The following is a 23,621-nucleotide window of genomic DNA, read 5'->3' on the forward strand; positions in this document are numbered from 1 at the left end:
TAACATCCAGACCCTCTTCTACCTGCAGCTGGTAGTGGCTGAAGTGGTTACAACTCCCTCGCTGCAAGTTACCACTGCTCCCATGGTCACTGCCTAATACCTCCTGGTCTAGTAAGTTGGTTAACCTGAGCAGCTGCTCTCTACTATCATGACAAACAGTGTGAAGCTGCTTCAGTGTTGTCTTGCACAATAACTGAGAATGACTGTGGAAGGTTGGTAGCAGTTTCATGCCTCAAGTAAACCTCCAAATTATTCCTGTAGTGAAAGAAACAACAGGAGTCAGATAAAGCTCCTGAGTACATGCACAATTAGATTAAGGGTGAATTAATTTACACTGTATTGATTACTGCAACCTGGAATCTAAGTACCGGTTCACCTACTCCAGAGACATGCTTGCAGCACCTGAAAGGTGCACTGGTATTCTTTGCTAATATGTGTTACAGAGAAAGCAAATGGGAGCTCTGCATAAAGGCGTGTGGAATGGAGACCAGTCAAGTCAATGGAAAATCTCACCCTAACAGAAAAATAAACACAACATCCTAGGACACCTCACACTGGTTCATGCCCATTTAATGTCAACAGCTAGTGGGAAATGCCTGCTTTTGAAACATTTTTCTGGGATAGGTCACTCATTGTGAAAGGTGTAAATGCTGCCTTTCATTAAGGGAGCTCTTCATGTTGCTGACTGCCAGTCACCCTGCTACTTTCCCTCACCTCTCTGTTCCAGTGTGTGCTCCACTTGATCCAAAGCTCCTCCAGACTGTGTTGCCCTTCTGGAGTCCTTCTTCACATATACCTAAGTAACAGCTCTTCCTAACCACCATTACAAGCTCAAAATCTTGACTCTTCCTTCCATATCTCTGCTGCTGCCCATCTGCTGGTATCCAGCCTCCCAGGCATCCACCTGGAGTACTGACCTCTGTATACCTCCTCCCAGTTCAGCATGGCCAGTACAAGCTGCTTTCTCTACCTTTAGGGCCTTGTGCAGGCCATGATACTGTTCCTGTCACTTCTCACTTGGTTTTGAAAAGTCAGCACTTGCCTCTGAAAGGTCTGAAACACAACTTCTGCTATGAATGTGCTGCTTTCTTGCAAGCACAGTTTCATTCCTTGCATCCTTAGACTGTCAGTTCTTTGGGGTGAGAATCGCCTTCATATTCTTTATCTGCCATCAGTCCTAATGTCTGGGTAGGACTTGTAAAAACTATGGTTATGCTAGTAATGATTGGCAGCCTTAATAACATACAGGTATCTAAGACAGTGGGATGACCCAGGCAACAGTGCGTAGGCACTTATTGCAAGTTAGTGCAGAGATTGAATGCACTGACTTATCATGAGCTTTGAATGATGTAAATATTTCCCTTGATGTTTGCCAGAGAAACTGCAGAGCCTTTTACCAAGAGTGACTGGACAAACTGTAGTAACATGCAATAGGGACTTTTTTCGTGGTTGAAGAGCTGAAACACACATAACCTGAGGTGAAAACACACAGATATGTACACACTGACCTTGTTATGCACAGCCCTGGACAATGCTGTCAGGTCTAAGGGTCCATAACAGTCACGGTACTTGAAACCAGGAGTCTGCTCACAGCTTTGAATGTGTAGTGAGAAAATTCACTCAGTGGTGAGATCTTATTGTAAGATGTTTGACTCTCTAAGCAGGGTCTTAGCCTTAGGCCTCTGCCTGATGGACTTCATACAGTACGAGGCTTGAAGGTGTTACTTTCCCAGGTTGTCAGACATATTATCCTGTTGCTCAACATTTTTCTTGCTTAGCTTCTTCCTCTTTTTTCTCTTTATGATACAGTTTTTCTCAGGTCTCAAGGCTGTACTTCTTCTATGACCAGGAACTGACTACTACTGGATTTTTTATAGCCTCGGGGATGCTCTTTTAGCCCACATGCATATTTTCAAGGCCTTTGCTATTACCTTATACTCAAACTGCGCATCGTAACTTGACACACCGTTACAAAGCTTCTTTTCACAAAGTAAGTTCTCACGACAAGCCAACAAACCCAATAGACTCTGGTCCTCTGGCCTCACAAAGTTAGCATAAGGACTGTGGTCTGTTACCAACAGCAGCAAAACTGCTTTTACTGGGCCATGAGCAGCTGAGAGAATCAGGTCCTTGAACATTTGCTGTAAACAAGCAGGCTTGCATCAGACCTGCCTCAGCGGTCAGATGCTTCTTCCATTAAATGTAACATCACTGGCAGAGACCTAGGAGTTCACAGGCTCCAACTGCTCGCTACTGCGGGCTCCACAGCATATATACACACTCTGATAAACTACCAGCAAGGCCCTAAGCTTTGGATTGTAGGGTTCGGCGTTCGGAAGATCTCATGATGTCACGGAAAGTTAGAGGGTTAGTCACAGCCTTGTGATGTACCTGTAATCCTGCCTCCCCTTGTTAGTATAAAAGGAATTAACTGCGCAATAAAAGGCAGAAGTTGGCGCTCACACTGTGTGTGTTATCTGTCTCTTTCCCTGGTCTGGGGGTTGATCAGTGATCTAATCGTGGCACCTTGATATGCGGCGAACACTACATTGGATAACTCTTTCAGTCAGAAAGGGGACAGCACTGACTCATGGCCCTATCTCTGTGCCGTTTGAATGTGCGCATCTTTCCAACTTCCAGAAGCACTGGGGTTACACAAGGAAACCTGGCTGCTGGGAAAGGTGTACCAGAAGCACAAATACTTTTCTGTTACCTTCCCTACCACATTTTGGTTTCACTGTGTTTTCCTCCGCCCCTGCAAGAGCCAGCTGTAATTAATGGCTTCGCCTAGTAACTTGTAAGACATGAAAACATACACCTCCATTTGGGAGACAGCAGTTCCTGGGGAATCCTGGACAACTGAAAAGAGCTGAGCAGGACAAAGCCACGGTGCCATGAAGTTGGAGCAACTGCACCAGGGAGATCAAGTTACTTGGAAATTAAAATCCAGGAGTTCTGAAAAACAAAAAGCAATCGTAGGCATTTGCCATCGAAACCTCTTTCTAACTTTTGGGTGCCTATTCCAAAGAGGCACAACTTACAGCACTGTGCTGGGCCAGTATCTACCAAACACTGCTCGATATTATGCAGCACCCTCAGGGAGAAGGGAGGGAAAAGAGACCGACAGGCACTGTGGCTGTTCCAACCCTCGTGACAAGCACTGCAGCTACTCCAACCCCAGCGCCAGGCACTGCAGCTGAACCAGAGAACCAACCTGTGCCGGTGTCAGTCGCCGCTATACAGAAGAAGAAATACACAGAGAAATCAGTTCGCTCAGCAAGGGATGAAGGTTAACCAGGGTCATCACGAGAACAGGAGGAAGAGGCAGAACCTGAGATAATCACCCGCTCCCTATCCCTGAGTGAGCTGTAAGATATACGAAAGGATTTTGGCCACCATCCAGGTGAGCACATTGTTACTTGGCTGCTCCGATGTTGGGATAATGGGCCAGTAGCTTGGAATTAGAGGGTAGGGAAGGCAAGCAGCTGGGATCCCTGTCTAGGGAAGGGGCCATTGACAAGGCAATTGGGAAAAAGACACAAGTCCTCAGCCTCTGGAGGGGACTTCTGTCAGGTGTGAAGGAAAAGTACCCCTTCAAGGAAGATGTTACATGTCTCCCAGGCAAGTGGACCACCGTGGAGAGAGGTATCCAGTACATGAGGGAATTAGCTGTGCTGGAGGTGATTTATAATGATCCAGATAACGAGCAGTTACCCACAGATCCAGGTGAAGTCCAATGCACACAATCCATGTGGCGGAAGTTTCTACGACGTGCACCAGTGTCGTGTGCTAACTCACTGGCAATGATGTCCAGGAGAGAAGGCGAGGGACAAATGGTGGATGAAGTGGCTAGCTGACTCCGGCAATATGAAGGAAGTCTGTCTTCCTCCCTATGGGCCCATGTCTCGGCTGTAGACGAACTGTCCCGGGAGTTCCAGCAATTCAAAAAAGATATGTCCTCCCCACCTGTATGGGCCCGCATCTCAGCTATTAGGAGTAAGCGTTCCTCTGCTCAAGAGAGAGGAGATAGAAGGTACACACCATGGTGTACCCTGTGGTTTTACCTGCGTGACCATGGAGAGGACATGAGGAAGTGGGATGGAAAACCTACCTCGACCCTAGATGCACGGGTACGTGAGTTGCAAGGAAAAGCAATCAGAAAAGAGGATTCCTCCTGGAAAATGCCATTCCAGTTTCCAGCAGGCAGTTCCCCAGAGAGAGTAGAAGGCCTGAGCTCATTTCTGATCCAGGTGTTTCCTGACAGGCAGGAAGAGTACAGATGCTCCCTAGAAGCACCAAAGTGGTGCAAGCACTTGTCTGAGCCAGGTTCCTCAGGCAGAGCTGCCATTAGAAGCCTGTGAGCACTGATGGCCTCCTAGTTCAACAGAGAAGCTCCTCATTTTAATGGAAAGGATGTTCTTTACAGAGCAAAAGGAAATGCTGACTGTCCTGCCCTGAGGAGGCAGATCAGTGTCTGCTTTCGTTCTGTGTTTAGGTTTTTATTTAGTTCACTAGGAGCCTCTTCTTTTACACCAAAATCTGTTTTTGTGTTTGGCACAAGAGAACTAACTGGGACATTGTTTTTCCTACAGACGTCACTGTTAGGCTTTCCTGGGATTAAAAGTGGCTCTTTTTTGATCATTGCTCAGCTAGGTCACTGGCCATTGGAGCTTTTCGGTTGTGTCTGAGAAGTAAAACGTGGCTGCCAGAAAGGCTCCAGACAGCTATCTACAAGGGCGTTTCCTCCCCAAAACCCCAGAAGAGACTAATGCCGCTGCTGTTGCATTTCTGCAGCCCTCCAGGAATCCCACTGTGTGTGTAGGGGAGGAATGAAAAAATCTCTGGGAATCTTTGCATGAAGGGTGCCTAAACCAAGAAAAGGCAAACCTGACATCATCGCAATTTGGGAGAGAAAGGGCTGAGCTACCAAGGCTACTGCTAGGGTACTGCCATTAGGCACCAGAGTTAACGTTGACTTGAGAAGCCTGGGCAGAGCCCAGAGCCCCTTGAAAGCAGCTGCAAGACCTGCCAGGAGGTACAGGCCAACTCCTCTGACGCTTTGGGCTCACGCTGGAACCCAAAGCGCTCCAAGCCCCAAAATCCAGCTGCCTCTGCAGCGCAGCAGCCAGTGCAGAGCAGCGCGTGGCCGTGGGGAGCTGGAGCAGAGGGAGGGGGAGCTCGGGCCGGGCTCGGCTCCGCTCGGGCCGGGCTGGGCTCGGCTCCGTCCGGCTCATCTCGTTTCGGCTGGGCTCGGCTGGGCTCGGCTCCGTTCGGCTCATCTCGTTTCGGCTCGGCTTGACTCGGCTCCCCTCGGCTCTGCTCCGGCGGCAGCCCCGGCCCGGCCCCGCCTGAGGCAAGGGCGAGCGGCGGGCGCGGCGGGACCGGTGGCCTTGGCAGGGGCTCCTCTTCTTCCGTGGAGCGGTGGGCTGCCGGGCGGTCCCCAGCGCCGGGGCTGCCGGGGGGCCTCGCAGGCCGGCAGCGGGGCTGAGGCGGCGGCATCTCCCCTCGCGGCAGGCCGGGGCGCCGGGTGCCGGCCTTCCCCCCACAGGCCTGGCCAGCCCCCGCCGCTCCCTGCCGCCCCCGGGGCTGCGGGGGCGGTAGGGAACTGCCTGCCGCTGGTGGCTGTCCGGCGGAGGCCGGCGGGCACCGGGGAGACGTGCGGCTGTGGAGAGAAAGGAGTTTCTGCCGGCTGTCCGTCCCCGCAGGGACCCGCAGCCGCCGGGGGTGTCCCTCACAGCCTGGGTCGGTGGCGGGCTGCGACGCAGTCCTGCCCGGGCGTTCTTGGCAGCCCCCGGGGCAAGAGGCCTGTCGAGCTTCATGGAGGTCGGCAGTGGCATTTCCAGAGCAGTAATATCCCCTTGACTCTCCTGCTTCCTTCCCTAGGCTGGCATTCCAGGAGAAAGGAAGATGTCCTTGAAACCATTTACCTGTCGGTTGCCTGAAACAAGGTTTCTTCATGCAGGCAGGCTTGTGTACAAATTTAAAATCCGTTATGGCAATTTCAACAGGTAAGCATGTTAAAGCTACAACCTGCAGTTTGATGACTGCATGTAGCAGTGAGTTAATAGGAAACCCTAAATTCAGATTGTGAGGGCTTCTCTTTTCCTGCCTTCTTTCACTGACCATGGAAGTGGTCACTTCCAAGTGGCTACTGTCCTTGCACAGGCTGAGCATCAGGCTGAGAGAGTAATGTGAGCTGTAAAAACCGCTCCTGTTTCACTGCCATGTGTGGATTTTGTGCTTCAGTGGAAAAAGAGGCTGGTTTTACTGATGGTATTTTTAAATTTTATAAGTGTTTAACTGAGAAGCTCTAGAGCCTTTGTAGTGGTTTAACCCCAGCTGTCAGCTAAGCCCTGCACAGCCGCTTGCTCACTGCCCTGCAGTGGAATGAGGGAGAGAATCGGAAAGTAAGAAAACTCGTGGGTTGAAATAAAGACGGTTTAATAAGTAAAGCAAAAGCTGTGCACGTGAGCAAAGCAAAATCAGGAATTCATTCACTGCTTCCCATTGTCAGGCAGGCATTTAATCTCCAGGAAAGCAGCGCTCCATCACACCTAACGGTTTCTTGGGAATATGTTCCTTCCTTCTTCTTCCCCCAGTTTTATTGCTGAGCATGACGTCCTATGGTCTGGAATATCCCTTGGGTCAGTTGGGGTCAGCTGTCCTAGTCTTGTCCCACCCCCAAATTCTTGTGGACCTCCAGCCTACTCACTGGTGGGGCAGTGAGAGGAGCAGAAAAGACCTTGATGCTGTGTAAGCACTGCTCACATCCCTGTGTTATCAACACTGTTTTCAGCAGAAATGCAAACCAGCCCCATCTAAGCTACTGTGGGGAAAATTAACTCTCACGTTAATTAACCAGCACAGCCGTGGAGCTCTGTACTCAAAGTATGTACTTATTTCTTGGGCTGTCTGCTGTTAGCAGTGTGCCTTTCGCTGGCCTGGCAATCTGGCGCTCAAGTGTGGGTGTGGAAAGAGTCTTTGGAAACTCTCACTGGCTGTTGGCAGTAGTTGTTTGTTGTGCTCTTGGGATTTTTTCTCTCTCAAGGTTCCCTTTGCACTGCCACTCCTATTTCAAATGTGTTTGTGATAAACCTGTCCTGTGGTTTTGAAACAATAGCATGCCCCTCCTGCAGGCAGAGGGGCTGAGCAGGACCTTTAGGGTAACTGCTGTTCTCCGTTTCTAGAAGGCACTGTAGTGGCAGGCCTGAGAAATGAGAGTGAAGGGAGAGTGGTTTAGTCTGTGGTACTGCTGGCATGCAAGTCGGAGAAAGGAAAGCGGTCTTTGCGTGTGCAGGGGACAATGAATAGGAAGGTTATGGGAGGTAACAGTTGTGTGGTAAGCCTCAAATGGGAAGTTTGAGTTAGTAGCCAGCAAAGTAACTAAAGCACAGGGTACTGAGTAGTCTGGTCAGCTGGGGAAGATGTAAAACAAGTGAAGAGGCTGGTCCTTCAGAAGTGAAAAAGAGACTTTCCCTGAGGGTATTGCCCTGGAGGAGTCTGCTTGTGTCTGCTAGTCAGGCACACAGAAATGATGGGCAAGTGCTTTTGCGAGTGGGCAAAATCTTGACCAGCTCACTCAAGGAGCTCTGGAGCCTTTAGTTTGAGAGGGGACTTAGAATCTTGGAGGCTGCAATCTATAATAATTCCAGAAGTTTGAGCTGCTCTGAAAAAGGAGCTGGAGCTGCTTAGGTTTAAGGGTGGTATTCTAAAGCAGGTGCTTATAGTTTGGGTCCTGCTGAAGGAGTGTTCTGTAGGGCTCAAACTTGGTCTGAAACTTATGAGTTGTTGCTGTCTCAGCCTCTGATAAGTGATTAATAATGATAGTATTCATAAGCCAAAGCAGTGGCTCAGCATAATCTGGCTCCCTGTGTACATCCTTCAAGGCTGTGGTCATCATCAGACAGCATTTCAAGGTTGATGCCCTCACAGGCTTTTGGAAAGTCATCTAAACTGTTGAGGTTAAGTCTCTTTTCAGGTGGTGGCACCCATGCAGAAACTAGGACTGAGATCCTTTTGAGCCAGGGAGTATCCCTGCATCAGAGAAAGAGAAAAGCATTGTGGCATCCCGAAAACCCTGTTTTCTTGCCAGTGAGGCTGCAGCAGGGCTAAATGACTTAGGCAATGACTCAAGCCTCTGCCTAGAGAGTGGTTTTATGAGTGTGAGTGAATTTGCTTTTGCAATCAGATGTGCACAGGCATTGCCAGGGCCTGGATTTACTCTGGAAGTGACTGCAGAAGAATTGAAGAGAATGTGCTATGAACACCATGCTGTCTCCAGACCTGAAGCTATGTTAAATCTTGTGCCAGATTTGTCTCCTTTTTCCTTTGGAGAAGTAGGCTGGGTCTTTGAAATTCTGCTGCATGTCTTGTAATGTCACGTAGTGTTCAGAAGATGCTTGAAATATTGTTCTTGTCTGTGACTAAGGTCTTTCCCTCAGCGTAATCCCTTTAGAAGGCACTGCCAGTAAGTGCACATATGTTTCTGAACAGCCTGCAGGTGTTTGATCTCCTGATGGTAGAGAGCACACTGCATTTGAGTTTTGCAGTCTGTCATTGCCCCTTGCTTTCTTCCATTCTTTCTACCCTCTTCTTCTCATCGCCGCGGCAGCGTCCCTTCCTGAATCGTGCTTTTGTGTCCCTGCTGATCCATGAAGACTTCATGACCACAGCATAAGTCTTGGGTGGGTGATATCTGTCCTTCTGCTGTGGCGCAATGTGTAATTCCTTTCATTAACTTGTTCTGTATCAAGCAAGGAGAGACCCTTTCTGAAGAGGAAGGAAAGTTCTCATCTCTGACCGAGTTCTGGCTGGGGCCCCTGAATGTGGAGGATATGAGTGGCTGCCTGCCAAACCATATACCAGAGAATACTTGCATGCCATAATTCCTTACACTCCACCGTATTTCCTTATTTCCAAGTGACGTTTGTGCGACACTTGTTTACTTTTTAATGGGTTCAGCTTTTCTTTGAGACCTTCTCTCTCCCTATGCATTTTATTGTTGGCCGATACCTAGCAGCAAACAACTTTTGAGAAGCTGGCTTACAAAAGATGTAGTTAGTAGTTGGGAACACAGTTTGATGCAGGCAGTACACAACTCCCAGCATCACAAGACATAGCCCCAGTGCTGTGAAGGCCTGTTCTCTGCAGGTTTGCACCATGGAGGGGATTAAGAGACACATCCTGCCGGTTCCTCCTTTTTAGTCCCTTGAGCACAATGGCATTGCGATAGGCTGGAAGGGAGAGGTGCTGGTTTGAGGGCACCTTGTCAGAAAACCCAATCCTAAAGGTTGCTGAGAATCGACTGAAAAGATCTGATCTCTCATCCATTGAATCCTCAGACACACAAAATACAAATGGGCAGAAAAGTGAAAATAAACAGTCCTTGTGGAATAAGGGATGTTTTTTAAGAACAATAAATTGGGAATTCGTCTGCCTGCTAAGTATTTTCTCTGTGCAATGGGAATGATGTTTTGTTGTTTAAACTCTTACAAGGAATGTAGCTCCATTGCTTTTTGATCGGGGTGGGACTAACTCTCTCTGTTTGTTTCACAGCACTCTGGATCTCGACACCACTGGAAGTGCTGTCAAGGAGTTAGAGGTAGGAGATGAAGCAGGTCCATGGGACCTTAGCTGAATGTTAGGTTGAGCAAATCTTTTGTTCGTTATGGGACGGAGGATGTTTTGTCAAATGCAGGGTTTCAAGTGCGAGTAATGGGGAACTTCTCTGGAGAGTATGAGGGTGAAAAAAATGACGTAAATGAAAAATGTCATCAACAGGCAGCATTAGCATAAGCGAGTAATGCTTTTATCAGAAATATTTCAAAGAAGCTACTGACTGTTAAAATTAGACAAATGAAAACTCCTATTTGTCTAGCTAGTTGCACCCCGTCACTTTCTGGTTCCTATTCAGATTCATTCTGCAGTAGCAGTTTCCTGTGGTTTCACTCTCAGCCCCAGACCTGACCACTGCTTTGAACTTCTCAGGCTTGACTAACTCTCAGACCCTCCTAGTTTTTCAGGAGCTGTGGCAGTACTGGTGAGCTAGCTTGACAGCAGCTAATCTCATACTTAATTGCACGTGCTTTCCTCATAGCTGTGGAGCTGGGGGAGCCAGTGGATGTTCTTTTAATGACGCCATTACTTTGTGACCAAGCTTGGTGACAACTGATGAATTCTGTTCTTGTCATTTTCTTCCTGGGACAGGAGAAAGACCCTGCCATTCCTGAGGAAATGAGACCAATATACTGCCTGCTTAAAAATGCTCCTGTTACTTAATTTTAAACAAATCTTTGGAGTACAGTAACAGCATTGTAAATATCATTGAAGAAAATGTGCTGACTTTAATTGATGTGGAAAATTATCAGTTAATTTTTGTTTCTTTTTCACTTTTGATAATATTGAAAGGTATTACTGGAAAAAGTTTCCTGTTTATAAAGCAGGAATTTGTTGGGGCTGAATTACAGTTCCTTTGTAACTGAATTGTGTCAATATTCAGAAAAAGGGGAATACGTTTATTTTTGCAACAGGTCAGTTGGTTTTTGCAACACACTATATGTGTTTTGCTGGCAAGAAGGAGGCTTCTTAAATGTAAAACTTCTTAAATTTAAAAGCATAACTCCAGTTTCCATAGTAATGCTTCTATGTTGGTTCAAGATTAAGACATTCATTCACTTCAATTTCTGTGAATCTGTTAGGGCAGTGTGCTCTAAGGTGATGGGAAGGAGCAGGGGAAAGAAGGGGAGGAAGAAAAGCAAAATACCTAGAACCTGCTCTTCCACTATTCATGCAAACTGTAATGTTAATTTTTTTCCAAGCCTCAAAACTGTACTTGACAGTGGAATTGTGGCTATATTGTTAATATTCTTCCTTCCTTTGTTGTTTTGGCCTCTCCAGGAAGCGATTCGAGTAATCCTTGGAAATCTTGATGATTTACGTCCATTTTCTACAGACCACTTCACTATCTTTCCGTGTATCCTTTCTTTCCTACTTGTAAAATAAAAGATTCGATGACTTGCACCTGTTGGGCATTGCTTAATTCGACATTCATGTCTAGTAGTGTGCAGATCTTTAGCTAGAGTACGAATCCTTTGACCTTTGCAGTTTTATGTTAGCTGAAGATCCTTCTCAGTTGTTGCCTTCAGAGAACTGATGGGAAAAGAGTGTTTTGCAGTGTTTTTGGATGAACACCTCTGCGTTCCAAATCTGATTTAGCCAGAGAAAATGAACATGTATATATAAAGTCCCAGGAAGCCCACATAATGCAATTGCAAGCAAAGCAAGCTAGTGCGTTGTTTCAGAAGGTTAATAAAATGTAAAATGCTCCTTACAGGCTCAGCAGTGTTGGTCCACTAGTAGAGAAGACTGCAGTAGTTTTCTTGTAAGGTATATTAGGATTAAATATTGTAGTTGCTTAGTGTGAAGGGTTAAGAAGAAGTTACTCTCCTGAGGCTGTTGTTGAAGAGAAAAGTAAGTTAGTTGAAGGAGAAGCCTTTTCAGTCCTAAGGTGTGTCAATTTGTGAATTGGATCAGGCCCTTTGGCATCACCTCCTGTGATTCCAAGTGCCCAGGAGTAATGAACACCCACGTGTTTCCGCCTCCAAGGCATTCCCTTCCAGTCTTGGCAGACTGCATTATTGCCACCCCTCGTACTAGCAGGCAAGAACGAGGTCATCCTCTTTCTCTGTCAGAAGCTGGTACGTATGAAAGCAACTTATTCATGTTAGTACCAGGAAGAGAAAGTAGCCCAGAGCATTGTCAGACAGAAAGCACCCAAACAAACAAAGCCTCATTGTTCGTTTGCTTCACTAAAGCACAGCCAGTTTTGCCTGTGTGCTTGAGGACAGTTTGATTCACGAACTTGTATTTCTAGAGCTTGGAAGTCCATCCACCTGCTCAGCCAGCACCAGGCCCTGATGAGAACTGCAAGCTCAGAGGCCTGGCGTGATGAATTGTCCTGCAATCTGTGTGTCGGCCTCCTCGCTGCAACGTACCTCTTAGTTAATCACCAGCTGTGGGAGTCCTTGAAGCCAAACTCAAACGAGCAATTTCATCCCTTAAAGGAACTGATTGCATCAGTGTTTCATCTAGGCAAAACTTGGGCTTCATCTCCACTCTTCAGGATGTTAGTTTCTGCTAGCAAATGGACTAGAAGTATTCGTGTTACCTGTTTCTTCCTGAGATCAGAGGCACATAAGGAGACTGCTGTCTGGCGTCATCCATTCTTGCATGCATGTGCTCCTAGGTGTGCGAACTGCACCCACAGGAAGGAACATCTGTGACTGTGGCAGTTGTCATGTTAATTATCTGTTTTCCTCCCATTTTGAACTGTGAAGTGAATGTAATGATGCTACTCCTTATGAATCCTTGTCCTTTTCAGTTTTAAAAATAATTCTAAAAAGAATTACTTTTTAGTTAGGAAAGCTGTTGAGGTTTTATTCACAGTGTTGGAAGAGCCTGGCATGTTGTTTCTTGTGGGAAGATGCCAGGACTGAAGCCAGATACAGTTAAGGAAACACAATGCTATTAATACAAGCGACTGATGGGAGAGTATCACCTGGATGAGTGTTTCTTGTAATGTGTTACTAGTGGTTTTTCACAAAGTTCATACCAACAGATTGTAGTTGCTCTCTTATGCATACATGTTCAGTGTGGTATGACTTTTGAAGCTTTACAAGAAGACATTGTCAGTACTCCTGCTCCTTTGAAATGTTAGTGCTATGTTCTTAAGTCTTATCGTTGTTCTCAGATATGAGTAAATGGGAGAGAGTATCGAAGATGAGATTCAAACATGAGAATGTCCACCTTGTGCCTTATCCCTACATTTGCACTATGTATCTAGAACTCAACTCATTTCAGCAAAGCATATCTTGTGGTAAGTCACTATGGTTATGTTTGGATAATGTCTGGGAACATCTATGTTCTATGTCTTGCTTTTCCCTTTCCCTTCCTCTACTGTGTCTTTGAATTAGAGGGTGCAAAACTGCATGCAGTATGGGTGTACCATGGATTTGAAATAGAGCATAGTAATGTGTTCTCTTTTGTCCTGTATTGCTTTTTGAAAACTTCTAGAATTTCTCTTTGCCTTTTCACCCACTGCTGACTCTTCAGCTAGTATTTTTATGAAGCAATGCCCAGTGGCTCCCAACCTTCATTCTTGAATGTCAGTAGCTAGGCTGGAGCCAGCACATATATATGGAACACATGTTTTTCTTCCTTATGCTTGACTACATTTGTTGACATTGAACTTCACACTCTTTGTTTCTATTTTCCTAAAGAAAGAATGCATTTGTTTTTCTAAATAATGATAGTAATAATGGTAATAATGTCTTTTGTATAATTAGCAAATGTTGTCACCTCCCTAGTGTCTCGTCTTCCAGGTTTTCTATGAATTCCCTGAACAGCCTCAGGCCCCAGCTGAGACCTCTGTGGGACTCTGCGTTTAACCTCCTCTGTTGTGAAAAGGGAGTGTTTTTTCTTAGTATTTCCTGTTCTGATTATTCGTCCCTGGGAAAAGCTGTTGGTCTTTCTTGTGAGTGCTTAGTAGATATTCTGGTCTCCTTTATCAAATGGACAAGTAGTCCAAAGCAATTGTCGCCATCCCATTGGCTTGTGTTATTCATAGCCAGGAATTCTTAAAGAGCTGTATTTGCAGTTCTTCAGTTTCAAGATATCATATGCAAGTCCAGCATTGTTTCTAAGTAGTTTATCTTGTTCTCAGGAAGTGAGGTGTAATGCAAAAATGTACTTTAAAGTTGGTTAAAGAAAGTCCAGTCACCAAATATTCACCAGATTTTATAATACCTCTGTTACAGGTAAAGAAGTAAACAAGGGCAGTGATGAGCTTGTAAGTTGTATGTGTGGTTGTGTTTTGTGTTTTTTTTTTTTTTTAAAAGTCATATTCCAAATAGTCTGGAGAAGCAGAATATATATCTAGGCAGTGCTATAGTTCTCCTGTTTCTGGGTGTCAGTCAGGCAGTGTAAGGTGGGACTGAATTCTCCCCTAGAACCATCCAAGTTGAGGGAAACCTTCCTGTCAATTCCAGCGGACTTTGAATGAAGTCCTGCCTCAGGATGCGAGGGCCATGCTGGCTTCAATTAAATGTGTTTTCTGCAAGTCTGAGCTGAGCTGTCAAATGGTTTCTTCACCGTGAGAGTCTGTATGAGGTCAATATTGCTGAATAATTAAGTAGTTTCCTAAGTGCTGTATGTGTCCTAAACAACAAAGTCAAGCTTCTTTGGAAAGTTATTGTTTAGTGAGAGCTCAGGGTGGTTTTGTTTTCAATACAGGTAAGTGTCTGAAGATGGAGTGAATTAGTGAAGGTGTCCTGTCCAAATTCCCCCAAAGAAAATCCCACTCTCTCTGCTAGCATTACGTTCCTGCTAATTACATTCCTAGGCCCTCCTCTAAAAACGGAACAAATAGGATGTCCTGGGAAGCAGCAGTTCTTGTTTAAAACTGTTGAGCATAATTTTCTGGATGGCCTCTCAGTGCTTACCTTCTGTTTGAATAAGGCAGCTAATCTTTTATTCCTGAATCATTTTTTTTTGTTTTTGTTGTATAAGCATGGACAATGTTTCAAGATATGGATGTATTTTAAGTCTGACTTTTGTTCTAAAATAGAAAAGTCAAAATCAAATTTTATCAATACCAACTTTGCAATGTTTTGAAGGTCAAGAGAAGAAATGAAGTGTCAGAAAGTGCTGCAGTGGAAGAAACAGTGAAGAGGAGAAGAGTGGAATTCGGAGCAGAGGCCTCACACTCACAGTCGGATATGGACAGGTCAGTTGACTACAAAATAGTCTTCCAGGGCACATATCAGTGTTTTTGATGTTTCTTGTACTTCCTCGTATTTCATTCCTGTGTAACCCTTTGGTCCATTTGTCTTCTTCCTTCTCTTCCATAGGTGACAGAATCTAAGCAGCATTGTCCATGTTTGGAGAAAAGTTGTCCTGTGCTTTCAGGTTCCCATGCCATTAACTAGAGCTCTTACTGTCTAACTCCTTTGTGTTAACGTTACCTGTAGAATCACAGCGGGATGAGAACTGGGCAGCTCGACAAAGCAGTGCACTGGCTTGCACACCTGAGTCAGGGATGACAAGGGAAGAACTGGGAACAGTTTTCTAGCTGCCTCCCAGCTTGTTCCTCTGAGTCAGCTGATGACTGCTACCTCTTGGCTGGTGGCTGAGATCTCTATCTGTGGCTTTCACAGAATCATTGAGGTTTTCGGGACCTTTGATATCATCGAGTCCAACCCCTCCTGCTCAAGCAGGGTCACCCAGAGCAGGTTGCCCAGGATGTGTCCCCTCAGGTTTTGAGTGAACTCCAAGGGTGGAGATGCCACAACTTCTGCGGGCAGCCGGTTGCAGTGCTTGACCACAGTTGCAGTCAGAAAGTTTTTTCTTGTGTTCAGAGTTAATTCCATGTTTTGCAATTTGTGTCCTTTGCCTCTTGTCCTGCCAGAAGGCGCTGCTGAGGAGAGCCTTGCTCCCTCTTCTTTGTTGCCTCCCATCAGGTGTACATTGATAAGAGCCCCCTGAGCCTTCTCTGGGCTGAACAGTCCCAGCTCTCCCAGCCTCTCCACATATGAAGAGTGCTCCAGTCTCTTCATCATCTTTGTGGCCTTTTGCTGGGCTCACCCCAATGAGTCCCAGTCTTGTCCTGGGGAGCACAGTCTGGACGAGTACACAGACTGGCCTCAGCAGCCCTGAGCAGAGGGGAAGGATCACCTCGCTCGAGCTGCTGGCAAAACTCTTCCTAACGCAGCTCAGGGTGTTGCTGGCCGCCTTCGGCACGAGGGTGCAATGCTGGCTCATGGTGACTAACTTCAAGTTTAGTTCTTGATTACCTTTCAGAGGCAGGCCCATTATTAGTTACAGTCTAGCAGGCTTCTTTCTTTCATGGAGTGTAGCTTTTAAAAACAGAAGATTCATGTCTACTTAATATTCACAAGTATGTGGCAGAGAGTCCCAGATCCAGCGTTGTGGTTGGAAGTGTTTATGCTCACCTTTCGCCTTCCATGGCGACATACAGACCATGTCAAATCATCTCCCTTGTTGCCTTATATTCTACCCAATTCCCAAATGTATTTCAGGCAAAGATTATAATGGGAGAAGTCTGAAGCCAGTTCTTTTCCTGCTCATACAAATGTAGTCCTTTCATTCCCCACGCCGCCCTCTCCATCAGTTTCTAGTCACAATAAAATTGCTGGACATGAGTGATGAATGCAACCAGGATCCAGAATGCTTTCTAATCTCTTTTAGCCAAGGCGTGATTTGTAGATTCATAAGATACAAGGCCAGAAAGGGCTATTTCATGATCCAATCTGGCAGTTCTCTCTTAGTCCTGTGTCTTGCCCCAGCAGTTACGCTATTCCAGAAAAGATTAAAACAGTTAATAATTCTAAAGTGTATCCTTGATTTCAAAATTAAACTGGTCAGGCATCAACTTCAAGCCTTCTGTCATTTTTCCCCAATTACTCTGTTAGACTGAAGAGCTGAGCATTCAGTCTGAGCATTCCCCCACCCTGGGAAGGAGTTTGCCTACTGTAGTCAGACCGCCTCTTGATCTTTTGTTTCTTTTTGGACAAGCTCTTTAGCTTGTAAGTCCTCATGGGGCATTTAGATTTGGGTTTTCTTGGGGTGCTATTGAGTGTTGAGCTGTCAGAATCTCTAGGTGATGCTGATCAGCTCCAAGAGCACTATTTTGTGTGTGAAGCTAGGACTCTTTTTCCCCACGTGCATCACTTTGTACCTCTCTGCCTTTTTATTGCTCCACGACTGAGTCTTGTAAGATCTTTCTATGGTTCTTTGCTACCTGCCCTTCTCTTTGTGTCAGTAATCTTGTAGGATTTGCAAGCTTTCTCACCTCACTGCTCATCCCCCTTTCCCTGTCACGTCACACTGTTTTTCTCTTTAACTGCTTGTTTGGCTTACTAGAAAAGCAGAAAGCCTAATACTGGAATGAGTGCCTATTTTCATTTTTTAAATGAGACTTTGAAACATGAGTACAAATATAGATTAAGGGTATCTGTCTTGTTGGCTAGAGGTACTAAAACCTTAATTTCTAATGAAATACTTGAGTAGCCATTTACAAGATTGCTTCCTTTTTGTGACTTTTTGTAAACTCAGTTCCTACCTGTTTGACTTATTTTTAGAACTGAAGCCGACTGTGTTCACCATACGCGTAAAGCAGAGCATGGATTTGAAATGGTAAGCTACAGAATATTCAGGAAGAGACAACAGCATCTGTTTAGTCCTAGATTCTTAAAGTGGCAAGCATAAAAATGCCTTCAGGTAACTTTTTTTCCTTTTTCACCTGCATCACCTGCATGGAGAGATTTATGATTCCTGCTCATCAAACTTAGCCACGGGATGAGTTTTACCAGGAGCCAATACAGGCTTTTCTGACTGCGAAGCTACAAACTCTAGGGGTGAGCTTAGCTTCTTGGAGCTGAACCTGAAGGATGCCCTGCCTTGTCTTCAAGCCTCCAGTCCTCTTTTACCTCAGATGCCCCTTTGTGCAGAACTCCATGAAGGGCCAACAGTGGGTGCTGACACGTGGACGCTGGCTTTGCTGCGAGTACTTGCCACTCGCCACCAGTGTCCTCTTTCTGTGTAGATGGCCTTGCAAGCATCTCCCTCTTCTTGAAACAGTGTCATGCCTTTTCTCGCTATGTCATCAGAAGGCAGATTTACGACAGGATTGTTCCAGAGGGATTGGCAGGTGCTTTCTAAACCCACTGTTCTCCAGAGACCTTGTCAGGAGGGCGAGATTCTTTCTTTTTTAGCCCACAGGCTAAATGGCTGCTTTGACAGAGCTGCTGTTAGGCACACCCTTTAGTTAAGAGGGTCTTCCCTCACCCCCCTCTTCTCCTCCTCCTGGCTGTTGCCCATCTTCCCAAATATCCCAGTGCATTTCGTCCATTTTCTGGATCTTGATAGCCATTCTGCATGTAGTTCAAATCCCTGCCACACTATTGCCTTCCGGGCTGCTTTCCTTCTCCAGCTCTTCGGAGAGAGTCTTTTCTGAGGAGGCAAGCTCATTCCTCTTGGGGTTGTCCAGAAAGGAAGTTGCCCAGTGGTATAAAAGGAACAGCTTCTTTTCCTGCTGTTCCTTGGGAGGTGAACAGTTGCATCAGATGCCCAGATTTCTGTGTGTTTCTGCAGGATGACATGCTGCCCCATTTCAGAAACCTTTTGGACCTCTCCACAACTGGTTGAGCTTTACAGAAATGTTGTCTCTGGGCTTGCTGCCTGGTGGCCAGGTCATACTGCCTGCTTGCTCCTATAGAACTGGTTTCAAAGGGCCAATCTCAGTGTAATTGCTCTGCAGGGATCCCCTGCATATACAGTGGCCTGCAATTTCAGTTGCTGCTAGTTGCATGGTTACCTTCAGCCTGCACAGGCTCCTGTATTGAAACCTCCTGTATTGAAACAGCCCTCGCCTTGTTGTAAGCCCAAAACTTTCTTTCAGAAGAGGGGTTTTTGACAGGTTTGTTAGATTTTCAAGATAGGAAGGAGACTGCCTGGTAACTCCTCAGGAGCATTCAGTACAGAAGAACTTCTCTAAAACAAGCAGGCTGATTTGTTTCCAAAACCTGTATCCCTTTTTTTTCCCCTCAGCTTACCTTTGCAGGATTAGTGACAGGTCTGTCTGCACATGCCCTTTCTGGCTTCTTTCCTCAGGTGCTCCAAACACTCTGTTGGTGGGGTAAGGTCATCCTCTGAAATATGCTTTTTTTATTCCCCGCTTTGCTATAATCACTGTCCCAGAATGCCTCCACTCCTTGTACAGTGGCTGAATTTCCCAAACGTTAGGGTCCTTGGAAGCTGGAGCTCTGGGTTAGCATGTTGGACGCTGGGAAATGATGTGGTAGGTGGCAGTCATCACCATAACCTCCTACTGTGTTAACTGATGTGGGAGGACATGTCCTGAGCTCTTTCCAGGTAAACTGGAACTATGATGAATGAATCATCAACTTAGCAAATACCAGTTCAGGTGAGAAGAACCTTCTCCAGAAGAGATGCTTGTGCCACCATGACTCGTACCTGCAGTTTTCACTAGTCAGGGCACTGTTACACTGAGAGGGAGCTCCAGACACAAACTGGTGTCTTTATGAATACCAGACCAGATGTCAGGAGCACCACATGAAATCCTGGGCAGATGACGTCTCCCTTATGTGCTTTTTTAGGAGATAAGAGCCAGGTGCTTCTGTGACATGCTTTCCATTTGGTTTGATTTCCATTTTTTTTCTTCTGGTATTCAGGATGAGAAGAAAGATCAGGCTTAGGAAAAAACATATCAGTAGCTCCTGTACTTTCTCAGGATTCTTCTGATCATTCCTCCAGGGCTCTTGTTCAGTTTATCAGCAGTGTATGATTTTGGATCCAAATCCAGCTGGTGTTTTAGAGTGCATCTCGAAAAGGGAACAGTCTTGTTAAAACAAGGAGGAAATCTGTCTGCTTAGTACACATAGGACTGACTTTACAGGATCAGCACTCGATTCAAAAGGAGGAGCATGGAAGTGCTACAGTCAGACGGCTGTTAAATAGATTGCATTTTCAGCTCTCCTCCAAACGCCTTCCAGGCCTGCGGTTTTGACAGTAGGCTGTATGGTCAGGATGATTGGAGTTGAGCCTATGCATCTTTCCGCCTACCAAGAGCACCAGTAGAAGTCCAAGGAAGAAAGAGAACTGAGAGACGCTCAGCCTGTCACTGCAGATAATTTTTGTAACTTAGTTAATGCTCTGAGACTAAACTGCAAAGATCTCTGGCCATCTGAAGTTTGGAACTTCACATGAACCTGAGCTTAGTGCAAGAGAAGCACCATCGGGGAGTGGATCTATTCTTCTCTGATCTTATATCTGTGACAAAGTTGTTTTACTGTCTCCTAAAGAAGCTTACATGGTGATTTTGTTGTTTGTGATCCTTTGTATTGCTCATAGCCTTGCTAATAGGTATTTCTGGCTCACCTCTTGCTTCTGGCACTTTTCACTTTTGTCCCTCCCCTGTTACTCTGCTTCCTATGACTGTGTCTTAGCAGGGCTGATGTCTAGGGACCGGTATTGTCCAGCGGCTTTTATTTCCCACAGCACCTCTACTGACGTTTTTTAAAATCTCTGTGCCATAGGTGCTATTACTCTTTCACTATCTACTATATTAAAGTCTACACAATGAATTACTGCTTTATGTTAGGCCTGGGAATGTCCTGAGGAGGGAGGGGTAGAAAGATATTGGTGAAGAAAGCCCTCATAGTAGCAGGAAAGAAAATAAAATCACAGAACAAGAGAGTAGACCTTGCCTTTTAGTTCTTCAAGCAAGCAAGCAAAGAAACAAAAATCTCTTGTAGAACAGAATTTTACATTGTGTGACAGTTCTTGGGTTCCTTTTCATTTCAGAATTCCTCCAAAGAAAATGAGCGCGAGTTTAGTCCAGCATCCCTTACTGTGGGCAGTAAGCGAATGAGTTTGTGTAAGTAAGGAATTCCTGGTTTGCTTCATTCAAATTAGTCATATGAAATCAAAAGCTGCAAGGATGACATTGGTATTAGTTTTCCTTTAAAAATGGTGTTTGGTATTTTCCAGCACATGAGACTAGGAATTAGAACCGCCGTAGAGCGGTAGGTCAGCAATGATTTTGGCTATAAGCAACTCCCACCCATAGAGCCAGGCTACGTAGCTCTTTCAGAGCTGGGCTGCAGGAGGAGAGGCTACCTCCAAACCAGTCTGCATTGTGATTGCTTCGAAAGCTCCCAGGCGTCACGTCAGTCAACAGTCTGGACCTACCTCTCAGTTTCAGAGTCTGCCGTTGGGTCTGCAGGGAGTGTGGAGAGAGCAAGCTTATGTTTTTATTCTTGCTGCTGTTTCTTACAGGGGGACGTGTGGGATCTAACCTTGAACAAAGAACGGGAACCGGTCAGGCTGAGGGTGAGGTGCAGCTACTGCAGCAAATGGACCAAATGATAAACAAAGGAAACATGGAGTCAGGAGGAAGAGGTCTCTCCAGGTTCTGGAGAAGGTACTAATACTGCAGCTATGAGCAGTCCTGGCTCTGTCTGAGCCTGTGTCAAAGCATGTGCCTGATTCTGGCAGTTCAGGTGATTCTGCATTCTCTTGAAGAATGGGTACCTCTTTTCTGCGGTTAAACCAAAGTCTGCCAAGGCAAAGGAGCATTCAGGGATGTCCTTTTGTCTTGCGGTAAGGTGCACCTTTCCCAGGAAATGTTCCTCTTCTGAGCTGTTTAGGGGGAAAAAACTCATGGGAGGGTTACTGACCTCAGTCACAGCCCTCATAGGATGTGGCTTTTATCAGCTGAGGAGTGCCATCTCCAGCCCAATTTTTAAAGGACTTAAAGCTACCCCTTCTCACAGGGCCTTTCTGGGAGGGACCTTCAGTCCCGTTAAGGTAAGTATGGCCTTTATTTGGCCACTTAGCAACTGTGGCCTTTGTAACTTTGACTCCCAAAGACACCGTTTTTAACCAACATGAAAGTAACCATGCCAACAGTTGCTGGGCATTGCTGACTAAATGAGTGCTCTAAAGCTGTTGAAGCTGTATGCTGCAAGAGTGGTCTGTTCACTGCACAGCACGTGTTGAACATAGGCAGTAACTGTTTCTTTGATAGGTGGGTTGGTTTTGGAAGCAATGAAACTCCTTGTTAATCATAATGTGTGCTAGTCTCCTTAACTATTGAGACTAGACCATTATGGCACAGGTTGTTCTTTGTTTCCTCTACTTTTTTAGTCTTCCTCTATTATTTTGTGCTGGGCTTGTGTCTTTCTGGTGGACAGAAATTACCTTGTTGTTACAATTCTCAGAGAAGTACTTTAAGTATAATGTGGGTTTTTTTGTTGTTGTTGTTTCCTCAGCATAATCTTCTCGCCACTACAGCATCTCTTTGGTGGGAAGAACTGACCTGGAAGTACTAATTGTTGTGGAAAGGTAAACTTGTAGCATGAATGTTGAGTTGTATTGTTTCTTTTGTAATTCAGCTTTTCACATTGCTTGTCTCCACTATTAGTGCTTGAAATGAAATTCTACTTTGTTTACATTTTCAAATTAATGTACTGAAGATGTCAGGTTAGAATGTCTTTTTCTTCACAACCTAGAGTTTTTGGAAAAAGAGCAACAAGCTTTAAGATTTTGATTCTTGAGTGTCATAAATTGGGAATTTTACATTTAAAAATCATTATATGAGACTCTAATAAAACAAGCATTAGCTTGGAACTGTGTGGGGTTTTAATCAGTCCTACCCTAGCAGAAAACACTCCTTCCCTCCAAGTAGAGGTTTCTAGTATTGGATGGACTCCTGCACTGTGCTTCACAGCATTAAAAACGTCAAAATTGGTGAAAATATTTTTGATTAGATTTTTATCACTCCCCTACAGGTTGTGTAGTTATTTACGCCTTCAACAGGTAGTGGGAGGAGGCTGGGAGTTAAGATTTCAGACATGCCTAGGGCATGCTCAGGCAGCTTTTTGCCATCACGCTAGTGCATTTACAATAAACCATCATTCTTCAGCCATCTCCTGAGCTGAGGCACTGTCAGTACATACATGCACAATGCTGGTCTAACACATAACACTGTGTTACTGGTTGTTACTTTAGCAGTAGCGGTGCATGGCCATCTGACTGCGTCTCAGGGGTAACATCTGGCAGAATGAGGTGATGCTCTAAGTGAGTCAGATAATGCAACATGGGGTCTGTTTGGCTTGTTCCCACCCTGGTGCACAGATTGTCCACCCTACATACTGCTGTATTCATTCCCAGACTCCCATCAGCAGTGAAAGAATGTTTTCCCTCCAAGAAGAAATGGAGTTGAGAAACTGGTTCCATTTATGCCATTCTCCTTAGTCCTGTTGCACAAACTGTGGTAAAGGCTGAGCACACCAGGGTTCAGTCCCTTCTGCTGGGGGGCTGTACAATGAGATGGACAGCGGTGAGGACCAGGGAATGGATAAAGAGTTGACCAGATGGATATCAAGCCATAAATAAGGGAAGATAACCATGAGTTGATCTTTAGCACTGGTTCTGTCAAGAGGAGGATGTCCCACTTCCCTAATCTTAGATGCAGCTGCATAAGAAAGGGCCTTTGCCCAGCAAGAGCTGGGCTGGCTGAGGCTACAACATACACACAAAGACATTTTGATGTCTCAATCTGGAAAATGCCATTATAGAATTACGGGCAATATTTGCAAGATGTGTATCCATTTTGGAAAATCATTTTAGGTGATAAAGAAAATGGTTTAATGAAATCTAAACAAAAATGGGTTTTATTTTAGCTGGGATAGGCATTCTTTTAACTTTGAGAAAGCACCTTGTTCTTTAAACAAGTGGCTGCCTTCTAAAAGGAAAGGGGAAGGTACTTAAAAAAGAACAAGCAGAAACAAGCAAGCCAGGCTATTTCTCGAGGGGACTTTTCCCTCTCTTCCCCTTGGCATCCCATAAATGCTGGAAAAAGCCACACGTGTCCAGTGGTACGTAGGCTCATGGCACCGATGCTGTATTGTTGGCACTGGTGTCTATGGACCTTGATGCTCCTAGCTGCTGAAGTCAGTGTGATCAGGCCGGAGAGCTCAGTGGTGAGGGAAGTCGGAACTGGAAAAGGCTTTTCCATTTTC

At 45.5% G+C, this 23,621-nt stretch overlaps 1 protein-coding gene across 1 annotated transcript; it reads left to right on the forward strand.

Moving 5' to 3' along the window:
• The first annotated feature begins 5,380 nt into the window (after nucleotides 1–5,380).
• LOC142036287 (membrane-anchored junction protein-like) lies at nucleotides 5,381–22,181 on the forward strand. The gene is made up of 11 exons (XM_075039413.1): nucleotides 5,381–5,421; nucleotides 5,884–6,008; nucleotides 9,556–9,601; nucleotides 10,897–10,972; nucleotides 12,749–12,874; nucleotides 13,815–13,846; nucleotides 14,673–14,782; nucleotides 17,157–17,211; nucleotides 20,401–20,473; nucleotides 20,875–21,019; nucleotides 21,870–22,181. Exons 2-11 carry the CDS (start codon nucleotides 5,908–5,910, stop codon nucleotides 21,913–21,915), a joined length of 810 nt encoding a protein of 269 aa, XP_074895514.1. The 5' UTR covers nucleotides 5,381–5,421; nucleotides 5,884–5,907; the 3' UTR covers nucleotides 21,916–22,181.
• The last annotated feature ends 1,440 nt before the right edge of the window (nucleotides 22,182–23,621 follow it).

This window comes from Buteo buteo, chromosome 11 (assembly GCF_964188355.1).
Source record: "Buteo buteo chromosome 11, bButBut1.hap1.1, whole genome shotgun sequence".
Taxonomy (NCBI): Eukaryota; Metazoa; Chordata; class Aves; order Accipitriformes; family Accipitridae; genus Buteo; species Buteo buteo.